Source organism: Sander lucioperca, chromosome 4, assembly GCF_008315115.2.
Source record: "Sander lucioperca isolate FBNREF2018 chromosome 4, SLUC_FBN_1.2, whole genome shotgun sequence".
NCBI classification, from domain to species: domain Eukaryota; kingdom Metazoa; phylum Chordata; class Actinopteri; order Perciformes; family Percidae; genus Sander; species Sander lucioperca.
The window spans coordinates 37,233,203-37,250,144 of record NC_050176.1 but is presented as its reverse complement, the minus strand read 5'-3'; the positions used below and the strand labels follow the sequence as shown (position 1 = coordinate 37,250,144).

General features: G+C 41.3%; 1 protein-coding gene across 2 annotated transcripts; it reads left to right on the top strand.

Moving 5' to 3' along the window:
• Positions 1–2,011: 2,011 nt before the first annotated feature.
• Positions 2,012–16,125, top strand: asb5b (ankyrin repeat and SOCS box containing 5b). Of its 2 annotated transcripts, XM_031295393.1 has the most exons (8): positions 2,161–2,279; positions 4,662–4,795; positions 10,780–10,859; positions 12,712–12,819; positions 13,045–13,198; positions 13,851–13,985; positions 15,311–15,502; positions 15,629–16,125. In XM_031295393.1, the coding sequence occupies exons 2-8, from the start codon at positions 4,708–4,710 to the stop codon at positions 15,757–15,759; spliced, it is 888 nt and encodes a 295-aa protein (XP_031151253.1). In that variant the 5' UTR covers positions 2,161–2,279; positions 4,662–4,707; the 3' UTR covers positions 15,760–16,125. The 2 variants fall into 2 exon arrangements, with proteins under 2 accessions (XP_031151251.1, XP_031151253.1); XM_031295391.2 differs by lacking the exon at positions 4,662–4,795 and having other exon boundaries at positions 2,012–2,279.
• The last annotated feature ends 817 nt before the right edge of the window (positions 16,126–16,942 follow it).

Below are 16,942 nucleotides of genomic sequence, written 5' to 3'. Positions count from 1 at the left end.
CATTTAAAGACTATTTGTCCATTGTTTATTTCTAAAGAAACACGACAATGTATAAAAGGCTCCATTACCTTGTATCTCACGTTATGGGTCCGTAGCTCCGACGTTTTTGTAAAAATAGGCTAACGATTGTGTCATAACCACGCGACTTACTGACTCATAGTAGAGGAATTACCGCATAGTACAGGAGAAGCTCGCAGGCAGGTTCGACTTACATTAGCTGTTTAAGTTTAATTACTAATGTTAACTAGCATTTTAGTTAGCAATATAGCCTGTGTCCATGTTATCGCCTTACATGTACCTACGCTCTCCGTCTCTGCTAGATTGGGAATGATTGAGATTTCTCTTGGCACAGCTACCAGAAGACTTACAACTTTCAGACAAGTTGCTCACGTCACATCTACGTCGTCTCTCTCAGTTGGAGGCTGCGCAGTAACGCTCAGCGCTCACCGGAAAAGTGCTTCTAATATCCTTCACTGGTCTCCGTCCAGAGCAACGGGATCTGTTGCTCCATTCTTATATACTGTCTATATACACCTCTTAGTTGGTGCCATGTTTGTCATGGCTTTTACAGAGTCCTAGAGTTTCTTATTGTTCATAGCCAAGCAGTGGGATTCAAATTTTTCTCTCTCTTTACATCTAGTTGTCCTTAATTTGTGATTAAGTTCTTTCTGCATAATTTTCATACTTCCCCTCTCTTGAATGCTATTTTTTTCCTGATTTAGAGTACTGGCACCTTTTTTGGTCTAATTCAGGCACTGATTAATTCAGCAAAACGTTTATTAGAAATTATGTACACATTTTTTTATTCAATTTGCACATTAGGAGCTGAATCCTTTGGTTATTATAACATTAGTACTGCATAGTCTAAATAAAACATACAAAATGTAAAATGCAGTCATGTATAACCCAAACACGTCCAAACTTCACATCCCCAAAATATATAAATGTTGACTTGTGAAATAAAAGTCCCTTGAATCTTGAAGTCATTTGAAAAACCTTTTCATTTTTTTTTAAATAAAAAACTATTTATTTATTAAACTGTATTGACTGATATATATATATATATATATATATATATATATATATATATATATATATATATATATAATATATATATATATATATATATTTAATGCCTCATTTATTCATATCAAGGATGTATTTCATAGGCATATTTATTAATTTGTGTATTATGTATTTATTTCATATTGAATAAAATGGCATTCCATAAAATCCTGGTGTTGTAAGCACTCTGTAACGTCTCTCTCTCTCTCTCTCTCTCTCACACACACACACACACACACACACACACACACACACACGCACATACACACTGTAGTGGCAAAATTATATTTAGGCATGATTCTTTATATTCTTGTCTTATTTCTGTTTTACTTTGTCTCACAATGCTGAAAGTGAGTTTTTCTTATTCTCACATGTTGAAAGTTAAGAGCCACAAAGTCTGAAAACGTAATGTGTACGCTGAACAGATAGGGACTACAAGGTCACCCTAAACTATGTGATTTCTCCCTGAATAGTTGAGACTTCTCACATAGTTGAGATAAACGGGATGTCTAAATCTTGGGGTAGAAAGTGGTACAGAGGGGAAGAAGTGAGGTGGCTCCTGAATGTCTGACTATGTTTGATTGTAAGAAATGTGTCATGTTTAGGAAGAGGGGCATGCCTTTTCTCTCTCACTGGAGATGCATACTGTGTGCTTTGTTATTCGTTGAAGAGACCTTTCACACCAGAGCTGCGTGCCTTTTGTGAACCGTGTGCTTCCTGCATTTGCAAATGTAAATAAATACTCAAAGACCAAACTTTGGTTTAATCCTCAAATCGTCCTTATTTGTTTCATCTGGTGTTTTTGATACGCACTCCAGCTGCTAACAAGAAAAACTTCGACTACAACACACACACACACACGGCTGTCAGTGTCCACTTTAAGGACAAAAATAGTTTCTCTCGTCCACACGTGGGCGCGCATGTGAGATGGTCATGTGCGTTGAACACAACAACAACAAAGCCATTCAGCCAATCAGATTTCTCCACTAGATTCCCAGCCCTGCCTTTCCCTGATCGTCTGTTCTCAGCCAGGCTCGCGCTCCGCTGCTGCAGTCTGTGTTTTGAGGGGTAAGCGCGTCCAACCTTAGAGAAGATGCCAGAGGTTCCGTCCGGAGCTCCAGAGATGTCCCGGAAAAGAGGCGCTGAGCCCGGACCGCTAGCCGAGCACGTCCTGGAGAGGAAAAAGGCCTGCTGGGGCATTCTGACTAGTCAAGGTCGGTACACTGCTGTGCTGTGGTTAAAAGCACACGTTATTTTCTGCTGGGCAAAGGTAAAGATTTGCTACCAGAGGGTGGTCAAACCTTGAAAATATAGTAGGCTACAGTCGTAAAAAAACAACAACACACAAAATCAGTGAGGAATAAAAGTAACAGCATAAATAATGGAACATCTTATACAAGTAGCTGTATGTATATGACATTTGATACTAGGGCCTCTCTCATTTTGCCCTCCATATTTACAACTCTTGACAGCCTGATTCCATTTTTGGCTTTCAGGTTTACATACCAAAAAAGCTTTTATAAACCACTTATAATATATCCTGTCTGTCACTGTATAACATGCTTTTTTGTGTTTTTGTTGTTCATTTCTGAATTGAAATTTAAAAAAAAACTGATGGGGTTACAAAGAGGATTCAGGAAATAAATAAGTGAGCCCTTAATAATCAATGCTATCTTTAAGATAGAAGTGTCCAGTCACTTTCTGCAGCTAATGTTCAGGAGTGCTTGGCATGATGAAAGAGGGAAGTTGAATTGCCTGCAGTATCATTATTGTAGTTTTTTCCTGTAGTAGCCTACAACATTGAAAGAAATGTGATCTGCCAAAAAGCACCGGACAATGTAAATGTAGATTGAAAGCAACTTTTGGATTATTATCTATTCTGTGAACTTTTGCACATGCCCTGTTAATATATTTTTGCACATCTTGCACAAAACTGTACAGGTTTCTAATTAAAAATAGTTATATTTTACATATCTGGTTAAAGTACTTGTTATAGTATTTTAATATCTTTTTCATCTTTGTTTGGTAATTTTTCTATTCTATATTTATGTTTTTGACTGTTGTAGTAATTGGCTTATTTTTTTATTTTCTCTTAATATGTTTATTGCATGCAACACTAAGGCAAATTCCTTGTATGTGAAAACATACTTGGTAAACTAAACTAAATCTAAATTTTGGCATTTCAAGATTTGTGTGCAAACCAGTGACAGAGTGAGAGAGTACAAGAGAGTGAAATGATATTACTCCTTATTGTGATTGAATGCTTCCTGCCACAACATTGATTTTAGCCATTAAATAAAAGGTCTATTTTGGCTTAATACTATTACTAATAAAGGTATGATAATATATTAATATAACAACATGCAGAGTTTGAATTTGATTAAAATCAAAATGGGGTCAATTCAGTAGGTAGCTTCACATCCATCATATATGTGACTTTTGGGCAATGTCAAACCAATTTCATAGTTAATTAGGCCTCTTTCACACTGGCTGCGTGGCGTGAGCGTGTCAGCTGCGTAGCGTGTCCGTTTTTATTTCGGCTCCCATGTTAACAGGTTAGAGCTTTCACACTGCCTGTGTGACACGCACGTCTCAGGCGCGGCTGAAACGTGTGCATGCTGAAATAGGACCGACCAGGCAAAATAGAATACGAAAAGATGCTTATATGTCATTTTGACACAAATACATATTAATAAATGACATTTTGATGTTTGAAAGTCTCTAGGTTTTGACATAAATGCAGATATACATGTTATTTAGCCTATTTTGCCGTCAATACTGCGGACGTTGTCTTTGATGTAATCAAATCAGTATATATTTATGTTTAACATGAAGTATACTACTGCTTGAGTGCAGTAAATCAATGGGAAACATACATGTGTACAGACAAGGCTAGGAGCAGCAGCGCCGCGTCAGACACGTTTCTGGTGTGCAAAGACAGAAAAATCCACGCAGCCGCCACGCAACTGACACGCAACAGAAACGCCACGCTCACGCCAACGCAGCCAGTGTGAAGCCAGCCTTAGTGGGATACAGTATACGGCAGATGCCGTGGAACAGGCGGGAGGTCCCGGCAGTTGCCATGGAAGCAGTGGCAGGTCGGTGGCAACAGCGGCCAAAAACGTAGGCTGGGGGGGGCGTGAGCTGTGCTGCCGCTGCTGGGGCAAACGCTGTTTAGTTGTGGGTATCATAGCAACGTTTGTATCCGGTTTCCCTTTTTGAATGACAAATAGATTACCGCTGCCTGCTAGCAAGAAGAGTTATTTCTTCTCACGCAGGTGTAGAACGTACATGTTACTTGGATGTCGGCTGTAGTCTTGGCTGTGTTCAAGTGCATTCAAGTGCGGTAATGTAACTACAGTCGCCCTGCGTCGCCACTAGTTCTTGGCCGTCTGTGTGTCCTCCACTGGCATGCACCTGGTCCTCCTCCTTCTGGTACTGGTTTCTAAGGATGCTCTCCGTCCTTGACAAACACAGTCGTCTTGGCTGTAGCATGGGCATATCTGCTGTTGCTGATCCACTTGCTGATTGCCTCAGCAACGGAAGTGATGACCTGGTCATAGCTCCAGACACTAGCCTGTGTCTGTGTTCTTCAGGCTGCAGTTGAAGACCTTCACAGGACTCTTCACTGGTTTTTCCGTGATGGACGGAATCTGGTCTTGTCCAACCCTAAAGTGGAACTTGTCAGAGACCCTCCATCTCTACAGAATCAAAGACTGTGACTTTGCAGGTTTGAAACTCATGCACACCCACAACATGAGCTTCTTTAAACCCTCCAGGATCCACCTGGCACCTGGCACTGCTGTTGTTGTCAGAGTGAATCGTCCATTAAGGCTTGGATACTGTAGGTGGTCCAGACTCCAGACTTACTGAGGGGGCCCCGGCATGTTGACTTAAACAGCATATTCATTGGCAGCGCGAAGAGGGTCACCAAAATGGTACACCTGGTGATTACCCCCACTTCCAGCTGGTGCCAGTCAGATGTTAGCAGGCCAGAGGAGACAATCAAGCCTAACTTGCTGTAATACTCCAGAATGAGGTCTTTCACCTCCTGGGGTATCATGTGGTCTCTCCAGTGCAGTTTGTTGGATATTGAGCCATAGGCATTGGTAAGATTTAGCCACAGTACAGCCAGGTCCCCAGCCCCCTCTTGCCTCCCTGATGAGCTGGTTCACTACACTAGTGTGTTCAAAGCACCCAGAGACTTCCAGTACACCTCTCATCTGTCTGACATGTCGATGTGGTTTGTTGATCAGCAGGAAATTGGAAAGTCTCTTGGATACAACGCTAGAGAAGATCCTGCTCTCCATGCTGAGCAAAGAGATGATCCAAAACGTCTGTGTTCTCCCGGTGTATCTCCATTACTGGGCGATCTTCCCTCTCTACCAGCTCCAAAGCCGATGGAGTAGCTTTGGGATGTTCTTATAGACCATGTAGGGCCTGGTGCTGAGCTAGCTCTCGCCCTCCTCATCACTTCCTCCACTTCACTCAGGCAGGGCTTTTTCAGATTGTAATCTGCTGTGTGCTCTGGTGGTGTTGTCACAGCATTACATGGACCCAGTGGTTGGTCTCTCCTGGTGTTGCTGTAGGTGAACTTTAGGTAGTTGTTGATGGTCCTCTGGCACAGTCATTACACATGTATATTATATAAATGTATAACTTCGCTCATGGCAGTGTTAATTACAAGACAGTCCTTATCTTCACCAAACCATCCCATTTGCTTGAGACATGTTATTTCAAGCAGGCTGTATAGCAGCATGGGCAATATGACAATAGCTACTGTAGGACAACATATTATGTGAAGTCAAAGGTGGCAAGTAAGAATGATAAACAGTGTTGTAAACTATATGCACAGGCCAATATATTGCTCTGCAAGTAGAGTATGTGTTTTGTCAATGTAAAATGTTTCCTCTCTGAACAGCTGCTCATCAAGGCTCTGAAAACACTGGTGACATAATCATTTTTTTGTTATTTGAATGATTTGTAATTTGAACTGTTGTGTTTTTTACCTTGTATGTAGGGCTGTATTATTTTGGTCAATATTGAAAGCACGGTTATTTAATATGATTACTCATTGACTTTTGGAAAGATGTTGCATTTAACAAACTTAAAAAACAGAAACAATGAAACAAATCAACAATGAAAACACATGAAGTTTCCCTAAATACTTTTACCGTTGAACTTTTTGAATTCCCCTTGGCGAAAGTGTGTGTGTCATTTAGAACACAAGACAAAATAAGAGTTTACTTGCAAAACGTAAAATAATTGTTTTTCTCAATTACACTGTTTTGGTGATCGTTAGGAGCCAAAATTGCCATCAGAATTTGATTAATTGCACAGCCTTACTTGTATGTCTTATCTTCTTTTTGCTATGGACCCTCTTGTGAGTCTGGAATAAAGTTTGCATTAAATAAAAATTAAATAGACAGCCAGTTGGGAGGAAATGTTGGTTTTGATAGGTGGTCAGTAATGTCATCATCTAAACAGTCCCCATAACTTTGATTGGTGCAGTACATACATATCAGGTCAATATTATTTGTTTATACATAAACAAAAACCCTATCCCAACATATGTACCAATATCAACATATATCTGCAGTTACCTAATATTGGCTGATATATCATCCCAGCAAATGAATCTGTTCCAGACTTGACTCATAAAATCTAAGCTAATGAGATGTCTGGTTTTTACATTACATTACATGTCATTTAGCTGACGCTTTTATCCAAAGCGACTTACAATTAAGTGCTTTCAACTGTGAAGGTTCAAACTCCAGACAACAAGTAGTAAGTGCAAGTACATTAGCTTTAAATAGGCAAAGCTACAAAGAGACATATGAAAGTGCAGGTTCAAGAATTTTTTTTTTTATCTGAGGTGTAGTCGGAAGAGATGTGTTTTTAGCTTTCGGCGGAAGATGTGTAGGCTTTCGGCCACCCTGATGTCGATGGGGAGCTCGTTCCACCATTTGGGAGCCAGGACAGTGAACAGTCGGGATTTCGTTGAGTGATTAGTTCTCCCTCGCTGTGAGGGGGCAGCAAGCAGTTTGGCTGATGCAGAACGAAGTGGGTGGGTTGGGGTATAGGGTTTGACCATGTCCTGGATGTATGCTGGGGCTGATCTATTCGTGGCCCTGTATTCAAGTACTAGTGTCTTGAAGCGGATGCGGGCCGCAATTGGTAAGCAGTGAAGAGAGCGGAGGAGCGGTGTAGTGTGAGAGAACTTGGGGAGGTTGAAGACAAGCCAAGCTGCTGCATTCTGAATGAGCTGCAGGGGCCGGATGGCACATGCAAGCAGGCCAATCAGGAGGGAGTTGCAGTAGTCTAGACGTGAGATGACTAGAGCCTGAACCAGAACCTGAGCCGCCTTCTGCGTTAGAAGGGGACGTATCCTTCTGATGTTATGCAGCATGTATCTACACGATCGGGTGGTTGCAGCAATGTTAGCAGTGAAGGAGAGTTGGCCGTCAAGTGTCTTCTAGCAGTCTGGGTGGGGACTACCACAGAGTTGTCAATTGTTATAGTCAGGTCTTGGGTAGAAGAGCCCTTCCCTGGAAGGAAAAGGAGCTCAGTCTTGTCGAGGTTGAGTTTCAGATGGTGTGTAGACATCCAAGAAGAGATGTCAGTCAGACAGGCCGAGATACGTGCTGCTACTTGAGTTTCAGACTCAGGAAAGGAGAGAATTAGTTGGGTGTCATCTGCGTAGCTGTGATAAGAAAAGCCGTGTGACTGAATGACAGACCCGAGAGAGTTGGTGTACAGAGAAAAGAGGAGGGGACCCAGGACTGATCCCAGAGGAACCCCAGTTTTGAGTGGGCAAGGTTCTAAGCTAGATCCTCTCCAAGTTACCCGGTAGGTTCGGTTGGCCAGGTAAGATGTGAGCAATGAGAGTGCAGAGCCTGAGACACCCAGATTTCGGAGTGTCGAAATGAGGATCTGGTGGTTCACTGTGTCAAAGGCAGCAGAAAGATCCAGAAGGATGGTGATGGAAGAGAGAGAGGTTGTTCTAGCGATGTGAAGCTGCTCAGTGACAGCAAGGAGGGCAGTTTCTGTTGAGTGACCAGCCTTGAAGCCAGACTGGTGGGGATCAAGAAGATTGTTCTGGTGGAGATAGGTAGAGAGTTGATTATAAATGGCACGCTCAAGAGTTTTAGATAGAAATGGAAGAAGGGAGACAGGTCTATAGTTATTTACATCAGAGGAGTCGAGTGTTGGTTTTTTGAGTAGTGGGGTCACTCTTGCCTCTTTGAGGGCATCGGGGAAACAGCCAGTTGACAAGGAGATGTTAATGAGATGGGTGAGGAAAGGAAGGAGGTCAGGAGCAATAGACTGGAGAAGGTGAGAAGGGATAGGATCCAGGGGGCAGGTGGTTGGGCGGGCAGAGGTAATCAAAGTAAGAATTTGATTTGGAGATAAAGGAGTGAAAGAGGAAAGAATACTGGATGTGATGGATGGTAAGGTGATTTCAGAAGGTGTGGTGGAGAATGAAGAGCGTATGTCATCTATCTTTTTTACAAAATAGTTAGAGGGAGGAGGGAGGAGGTGGACTGGGGGAATCTAGGAGGTTAGAGAAGATGGAAAAAAGTTTTTTGGGGTTCGAGAAAGAGGATTCAATTTTGGTTTGATAAACAGAGCTTTTGGCTGCAGAAATAGAGGCAGCGAAGGAGGAAAGAAGAGACTGATAGGTAAGCAGATCATCTGGGTGTTTAGATTTCTGCCATTTCCTTTCCGCTGCCCGTATAGTTGATCTTTCAGCACGTACTGAGTCAGATAACCACGGCGCTGGGGAGGACTTGCGAGCCTGTCGTGAAGTAAGAGGGCAGAGAGAGTCGAGAGAGGAGGATAGAGTAGAGAGGAGAGTGTCTGTGGCAGCGTTGGGAGGCATGAGTAAGAAAGAGTCAGATGGAGGGAGGGTTGATAAAGTGCATGCCGCCAGAGAAGAAGGAGAGAGTGAACGAATATTACGGCGGACAGGTATGGTGTCTCTTGAGATATGGTTCTGAGCTTGGGAGAGTGGGAGAGAGTAAGAGATGAAGAAATGGTCTGAGGTATGGAGTGGAGTAACAGTGAGGTTGGATGTAGAGCAGTTTCTGGTGAAGATGAGATCTAGGTGGTTGCCAGCTTTGTGAGTCGGTGGTGAAGGGAGAGTGAGAGGGCAAAAGAAGAGAGAAGGTGAAAAAAGGCAGCTGACTTCTCTGTCTGGATCTTGAAGTCACCCAGAAGTACCAGCGGAGGGCCAGTTTCAGGGATGTTTGAAAGAAGGACATCCAGCTCCTCCAAAAACTCCCCCAGAGCACCTGGTGGGCGCCTTTGTTTTGTGAAGCAAAAACAAAGAAAATTGAGGAACATTAAAGGAGACAAAGGTATGAAAGGGAAATGATGGACAAATGATGGACAGTGTTGCAGTGACAGAGAGGATGGCATTCAGACAGGTAGTTTATATGTAAGGTAAAGAGGGAGCTCATCTCATCATGTGTTGATTTTCTCATGATCTTTCCAAAAATGGCAGCTGGCATGTACAGAGGTCAGGGACAGAATCACCTCAAAGAACATCTAAATAGCCGCTTTAACTATCTACTCTCAGCAGATTAGATGATAATAGCAAGGCTTTAAAACATGATTTTCTTGGTAGCTATTAGGCTAATAGCAGATTCACACAAGATTGCTTCGTCTGCAGCCAGTCAGTTATCCAGCTACTTATTCAGTTAGCTAGTAACCTAGCTAGTAGTTATTATTAGTATTTGCAGTGTGTTGTCAGTGTGGCCGGTAAGGAGATCTTCCAGTCTGACAGACCCTACACAAGGACAAGCTGACGGTGTGGAGGTGCTTTCACTTCCATTTCATTCATAAAATGTCTTATATCTACGAGTGGCTGGATGTGCCATGGGGAGACGGAGATATGGGTATGCTGTAGATAAGACTGTGTGTGTTTATGTGGTGTATACTGAGGTGCAGTTATTGATGCCACAGCTGTTGAAAGAAAGCTCACTAGCACTAAATATAACCACAGGGAGTAATGCTAAAGTCATGCTGAAGTGCTACAGATTCTGTTTTGAGCTGATATTTTCCTTTATACAACTATTAGCTCTGAGCAAGTAATTTGATTGGGTAAGAGGCATTCCATAAGTGCTAATATAGAGTATAACATCACTTTGGACTTTTCAACTATAGATGTGTCGCTCCTCTTTAGTGTTCACTGTTAATTACATTAAGGCTGCTGAGCCTATCTATCTTACATTTTAACAAACTTTGCACCGCAAAGATGAACATATTTCGCCACCCAAGACACTTGTGATTGGTCTGAAGAAATCCAAACAAGCCAGAGATTTTTTTTCCCCTATCCTGGAATGTTTAAGCGGTATAGCCAGACCATGCACCAACGCTGACATAGTGAAACTAGTATCCTTCTGACAATCCATAACTGCTATTTAAAGCCTCAGCTATAGTTGGAAAAGGTAATTTTGTGGGGGGAAACAAGTGTAGTATCCCTTGCATACGTTGCTGTCTATCACAATGTCATTTTAGATACTACAAACGGGAGTCACCAAATCATTTTTCAAATCGTACACAGTGCTTTAAAAAAGAATATAACACAACTGAAGTTCAGTGGCATAATGGGACAAAGGAGAGCGAGTATTATATATCTGAGTGTGTCAGTTAAGTGGTATATTTTGCTACACAACAAAACTGTCTGTTTCCTTGTTTGTGTGTGTCCAGGGTCCTGGGCAGATCGCTCCCCTCTCCATGAAGCAGCTTCTCAGGGTCGACTGCTTGCCTTGCGCACTCTGCTGGCCCAGGCAACGTCCTTACACACACACACACACACACACACACACTTGGCAGTTTTTGCACTTTGTGTAGTCGTACATTTAGTGTAGTGTGGAAACTGAATTAGGGCCTTAGTCCATATAGTGTTTTTCTCTGGTAGAAAAGCGCTGGAGTTGGGAGCACTTCATCCCAGCGCTTCATTAACATTAGCTAGGTAGCTAACTTAATGCTACATTAAAACACAGCTATCAACAAGATTACGTGTATGGTGATAAAAGCACAACACTCACTAACCACATCCGAAACCAAGCCGATCACAAGAAGCATGAAACAGCTTTTAGGCAGCAGTCACACCAAGACACATTACAGATGTGGCCGCTTCAAAAACGCCTTGACAAAGTGCGTCAGGCAAAACAGCGAGGTGCGCCGACACAGCAGAGCTATCAAATGTGATTAACAAAGAAGAAAAACCCATACACACTAATCTCCTGTTGTCTCCCCCATGCCCCCCTTTACATGTGGTCTCTCTCTCTCAAAGACAGTAGCCTACATGAAACTATCACAACATTCAATTCATTTAGTTACACTTTACAGATAAAGTAGGTCTAGACCACACAACAACTTTGTTGTAGAGGTCGCCGACTTATTGGGACTTTAGCTTTTTCACAGTAACCCCCAGAGTTAGATAAGTCCATACATACCCTTCTCATCTCCGTGCGTGGAGACATGTTGGCGTTATTTTGTCTCTTATTCGGAGCAGTACGCTAGTTGGAACCGATTACCTTCAGGATCCGTGCTAGGCTAAGCTACCGGTGGAGCCGTCGGACAGAGTTACAACACGCACGGAGATGAGAAGGGTATGTATGGACTTATCTAACTCTGGGGGATACGGTGAATAAGCTAAAGTCCCAATAAGTCGGCATGTTCCTTTAACCCCACCATCCACCCTCAGTCACTACACTTTACGTTATTGTACATTCTGGACTATATACCTGTCCATTGCACATACTATACATCCTGATCTTTTGCACATCCCTCAACATTTTTGCACATCCTGCACTTAACCATACAGCCTTCTCTTATTGTTAAACCGTTATATTGCACATATTTGTGTTTGTATTTATTGTCTATTACCTTTTAATATGTTTATGTATGCACCACCTACCAAGGCAAATTCCTTGTAAGTGTTACTTACTTGGCAATAATTCCTTTTTTGTGATTCTGCTTTGCCAGCAATTACTAGGTGTGCTGAATACATCAAAGTATCTTGCCAAATTGAATTGACAAATAAACCACTAAATGTGATACACAAAGCTGTTTATTTTTGGTGCATTAATTAGTCTCTTTACAGGTTATTCTTCTCCAATGTTAGAGAGTACATTGTACAAACTATATGTAAGATGCTATTCTTGGTTGTGTGACCTTTGTGAGTAAAAGAAGAGCTTTTTTCAAATCGGTTTTAATGTAAGGACTGATACACTAATGATAAAAAAGTACAACTGGTGTGTTTGTGTCACTGCTGTGTAATATACAGTTAGTTAGCAACTACTAATTTGTACTGTTCTGGAAAATGTGTTCATATGATCCAAAATAGTGTTTTATAAAACTGAGTATCTAAATAATCAATGTATAAACATGTTGCAATGAGTTTGCTTGCTGTCAGTGGTGTACATTAAGAACCAGTATTTGTTTGCAGAAAAAAACATGCCCTAAAGACAGAAGTCTGGGAATCTGGGCAATGTGCCAATACTCCATTAACTATTATTTAATCAGATTTAATCAAAACTGGCTCACACAAGTCAAATAAAAAGACTGATTTAAACAAAGCAGTGTGCTTCCCAAACAACTAAAGTCATAATGCTGTGTGCTTTGATTCTAAAGGGATATCACGCCAACATTGTCACCATCGATCATGTAACCCCTCTCCATGAAGCCTGCCTGTCAGGACATGTAGCCTGTGTCAGAGCATTAATACATGCTGGAGCTAATGTAAGTATTCTTCATCTTATCACCACCACCATTATTATACGTTCACCATGTGTCCACCCTAAAATACATTTATCACTGTCATTAAACAGCTGCTGACTTCCAATTATACACCAATGTATGTTTGTGTTTGTGTGTGTGTGTGTGTGTGTGTGAGAGAGAGAGTGTGTGTTAGTAGATATTGTGACTGTTTTGAATTGCTCAGATCTACAGTATGTGTGTGTCTAGGTGAATGCTGCTACCATCGATGGTGTCACTCCTCTGTACAACTGTTGTGCTTCCGGGAGTGTGGGTTGTATGGAACTGCTGCTGCAGAATGGAGCTCACACCCACACACCACACACACACTTCCCCTCGGCTCTCCACGAAGCCTGCAAAAGAGGTAAACACGCAAAACATGAACTTTGTGTGCAGTTTATGATTCAACAGCTCAGTATCCAGAGGTCATGTGTGGATATAGTTGGATTATTCTGCTGTGTGTCCGGGCATCCATCTATCATGCACAATATCTCAAACACCCCATCAACACATTTTGGTCTCACTTGTACATGGCGGCATTTTCAAAATGAAACAGATCAGCTAAGGCTGCAACTAACAATTATTTTCTTTGTCGAATTTATAATCTCTCGATTATTTTCTCGATTAAAAATGCTGAAAAATGTCAATCAGTTTTTTTTAAAGCCCAAGATGACTTCAAATGTCTTGTTTTGTCCACAACGCAAAGATATTCAATTTACTGTCACAGAGGAGTGAAGAAACTAGAAAATATTCACATTTAATAGGCTGGAATCAGCGAATTCGAATTCAGACTTAAACCAATTAGTCGTTTATCAAAAGTTGGTAATTAATTTAATAGTTGACAACCAATGGATTAATCTTTACAGCTCTAAGATCAGTTAAAGGCAGCTACAACATGTACGATACTGCTCAATATATTAAAAGCACCAAAAGCTGTTTACGTTTACACTTCAATTCAAACATAACTATCATTGAATTCAACGTTTGTGGATTCTTCATCTTGTGTGTGTGTGTAGGTAACAGCCAGTGTGTAGAGTCCCTGCTGTCTCATGGGGCAGATCCAGACTATGAAGTGTCCCACTTGGGTTCTCCTCTCTACATGAGCTGTCTACACCGACACACAGCCTGCTCAAAGATTCTGCTTCACAGAGGTGTGTCTTATTTATGGCAACTTTCTGCCATTGCAACTTGTAGCACACCTGTGTTACCTCCTGTACTGGGAGCAGGTGCCCACAGTTTTCTATGATTGTTTTGGTACAGAAAATACAGCAGCTTTAGCCAATGTGCTTAAAGCTTTGCCAAGTTAATGCTGCAATGTGTGCGGTGATTCTCAGTCTGCAGTACTAGCAACCCTATCACATTCAAGAGAATGTTTTTGTTAAGTGGTAAAATATAAAATATTGCTTAATGGAATTTTGGTCAAAATGTTTGGTCAAAAAAATTACTTGTCACTTATATTTTCTGGCAGATTAGTAATAATCTTGTCAGGTTTCAGCGAATGTAGGACCCAAGTGCAGAGACGACAGACACACGAAGAAGCTCAAGGATTTTAATTCTTAAAGTCCATACCCAACAGAAGAGGTCCTGTAACAGTAGGCAAATCCAAAAACAGGAAACAAGCAGAATCCCAAAAACAGGGACAGGCAAAAACTTAAAACAGTGGCAAGCAACCCACTAACAGAGACAAGCGAGAACACTGAACAGAAAACAATAATCCAACAAGAGACAAAGACAGAACAGGAGACAAAGACAGAACAGGAACTAAATACACCAGGTAACGAGGACTAATACTGGACAGGTGACACAACAGGTGAAACAAATCAGGGTGGGGCAGAACAATCAAAAAAGGCGGGAAACAAACAAAGACAGGAAGTAAGCTAGACAAGACAAGGGAGATAAGACAGACTACAAAATAAAACAGGAAACCGAACATAACAGAAAAACAAGACTACCACAATAAGACAGAACAAAATACCAAAACCCTGACAAATCTGGAAGTTTTTCTGACCACCAAAACATCCTTTTGTTATTCCACATTAGCTGCGTAGATGCAGTGCTCTCAGCCTGTGGTTTTGAACTTTTTTGGATTGTGACCCCATTGAAATTAAGCAATTTTTCTTTGTGACCATTCGTCACAGGCCTGAAGAGATGAAAGTATGCAGTGTTGAACAAGAATAATGCAAAAAGGACAGAAACATTTCTTTTTCCTTTCTCATACCTGTAATTAACCTGTGAGCTCACAGGATTATCTTGGGCCCTGACCCCCAGGTTGGGATCTATTATTATAGGCTGTTCCTCTGTGATGAAGGGATATTTCATTATTCTTCTGAACTCTAATAAAGGGTCCAATTCGACAGTATTTAGTTTCACTGCATATGGGTGAAACTCTTCTTCTTCTCTTCTATCTACACTATGACTACATTTAGTATTTAATATATTTTCTTTTCTCCTCTCCTATTGTCTGTGTCTTCTCTAGGAGCCAATGTTAATGTAGGCAGAGGAGGTGACAGTCCTCTGCACGCCTCTGTCAGACAGGACAGTGCCGATCAGGTGTCACTGTTACTGGACTATGGAGCTGATGTCAACGTCAGAGACAGTAATGATCAGCGGCCTGTGGAGCTAGCGCCTGCTGGTGGAAAAACACAACAGCTGCTACTGACATTTGAAGGTAGGCCTACTGCTATATCTTCTACTGCAGTGATTCTCAATACTGATGCAAGAAAGTATGAAAGTATTGAAATTCAAGCTGAGTGGTATCCCAACAGTAAGAGGATATCATTCTGTCTCTCTCTAGTTTCTCCGAGGAATCTCTGCCAGTTGTGTCGTCTCCAGATCAGGAACCTGATTGGGCAATCCAGACTGATGCTGCTCCCCCTCCTTCCTCTCCCTTCACTGCTCACTCACTATCTGGAGCACATAGGATGATGGGCACACATACACATGCAGCATGACAGGGAAAAGCAACTGCAATTCAGATGCAATTTCGTTAACATTTTAAATTTGGATGTGTCAAGCCCCTTATTAACCACAATGTTTTACGCTATATGGTTGAGTTTGGCTACTACAATGTCATTACATCCAAATACACTGCATTTACTCTACTGCACGCTGTACTCTGGTACATAGTGCAATGCCTTTGTGTTGCCATAATTGGCACAATCTGTGTTTAATTCAAATGTTTATTCAATATGACATACGCACAATATGTCATTTTGTAAATATTGGACTTTCCATTGGCAAGTGCTTGCCTTCAGGTGTCAATAAATGATCCCCCAGCCTTCACATTTTTAACACATTTTTTTGACTTAAAACTCACTTTTATTCATTGGCCTTTAAACCTGCTTGAGAGTTGTATTCTGCATTTTCATTTTCCAGTTTGTAACTTGTTTTAAATGTTCGTTTTGTTACACGTGTGTTTATAATCTGTCCTAAATCACGTCAAGGTCCAGCACTTTGGTCAACCTGGTTGTTTTAAATGTGCTTTACAAATAAAGTTGGATTGGATCAGATTGGATGGCATGACCTTACTGACCTGTCCAGCAGCCTCGCAGCAGTGGGCATAGAGGAGGGTTGCATTAGTTTGCTAAAACTGTAAATGATGCCAGTAGTTTAGTTGAATGAATCTCAGTCTCTGTCATTACACTTTTAGCATATTGTGTTAACATTGTCAAAAGGTCATTTAGAAAGTGTTTCAGAATGGGAATAATCATTTGCGGTTGACTGCAGACTTAAACACATAATGTAGCAAGTAGTCTAGGAAGATTCTGATTCTCAGTTCAAGCCATAGGGTCTGAGAAATAGCCTACAACCTAGTTGTCCTTCTGTGATGCTTGGCAGTGTATTTCCGAAAGCCTTTTGTGTGTGTAAGTGTAAAATGAGAAGTGGTGCTGTGAGGGTGTTCATACCATGATCCAACTCTCTCCATGAAGTCTTCAGAATATGTCAAAGTTGACAACAGAATTTACAGGCAACACTCTTCAATCATGTATTGATATTTATTTAAATTCTAATTGATTTTTTTTTTATTCATATCATTGCCTCCATTCTTTTATATTAATTTGTGTGTATATCCAATTGTCAATCTGCTTGCTCTTTCATTCCTTCCATG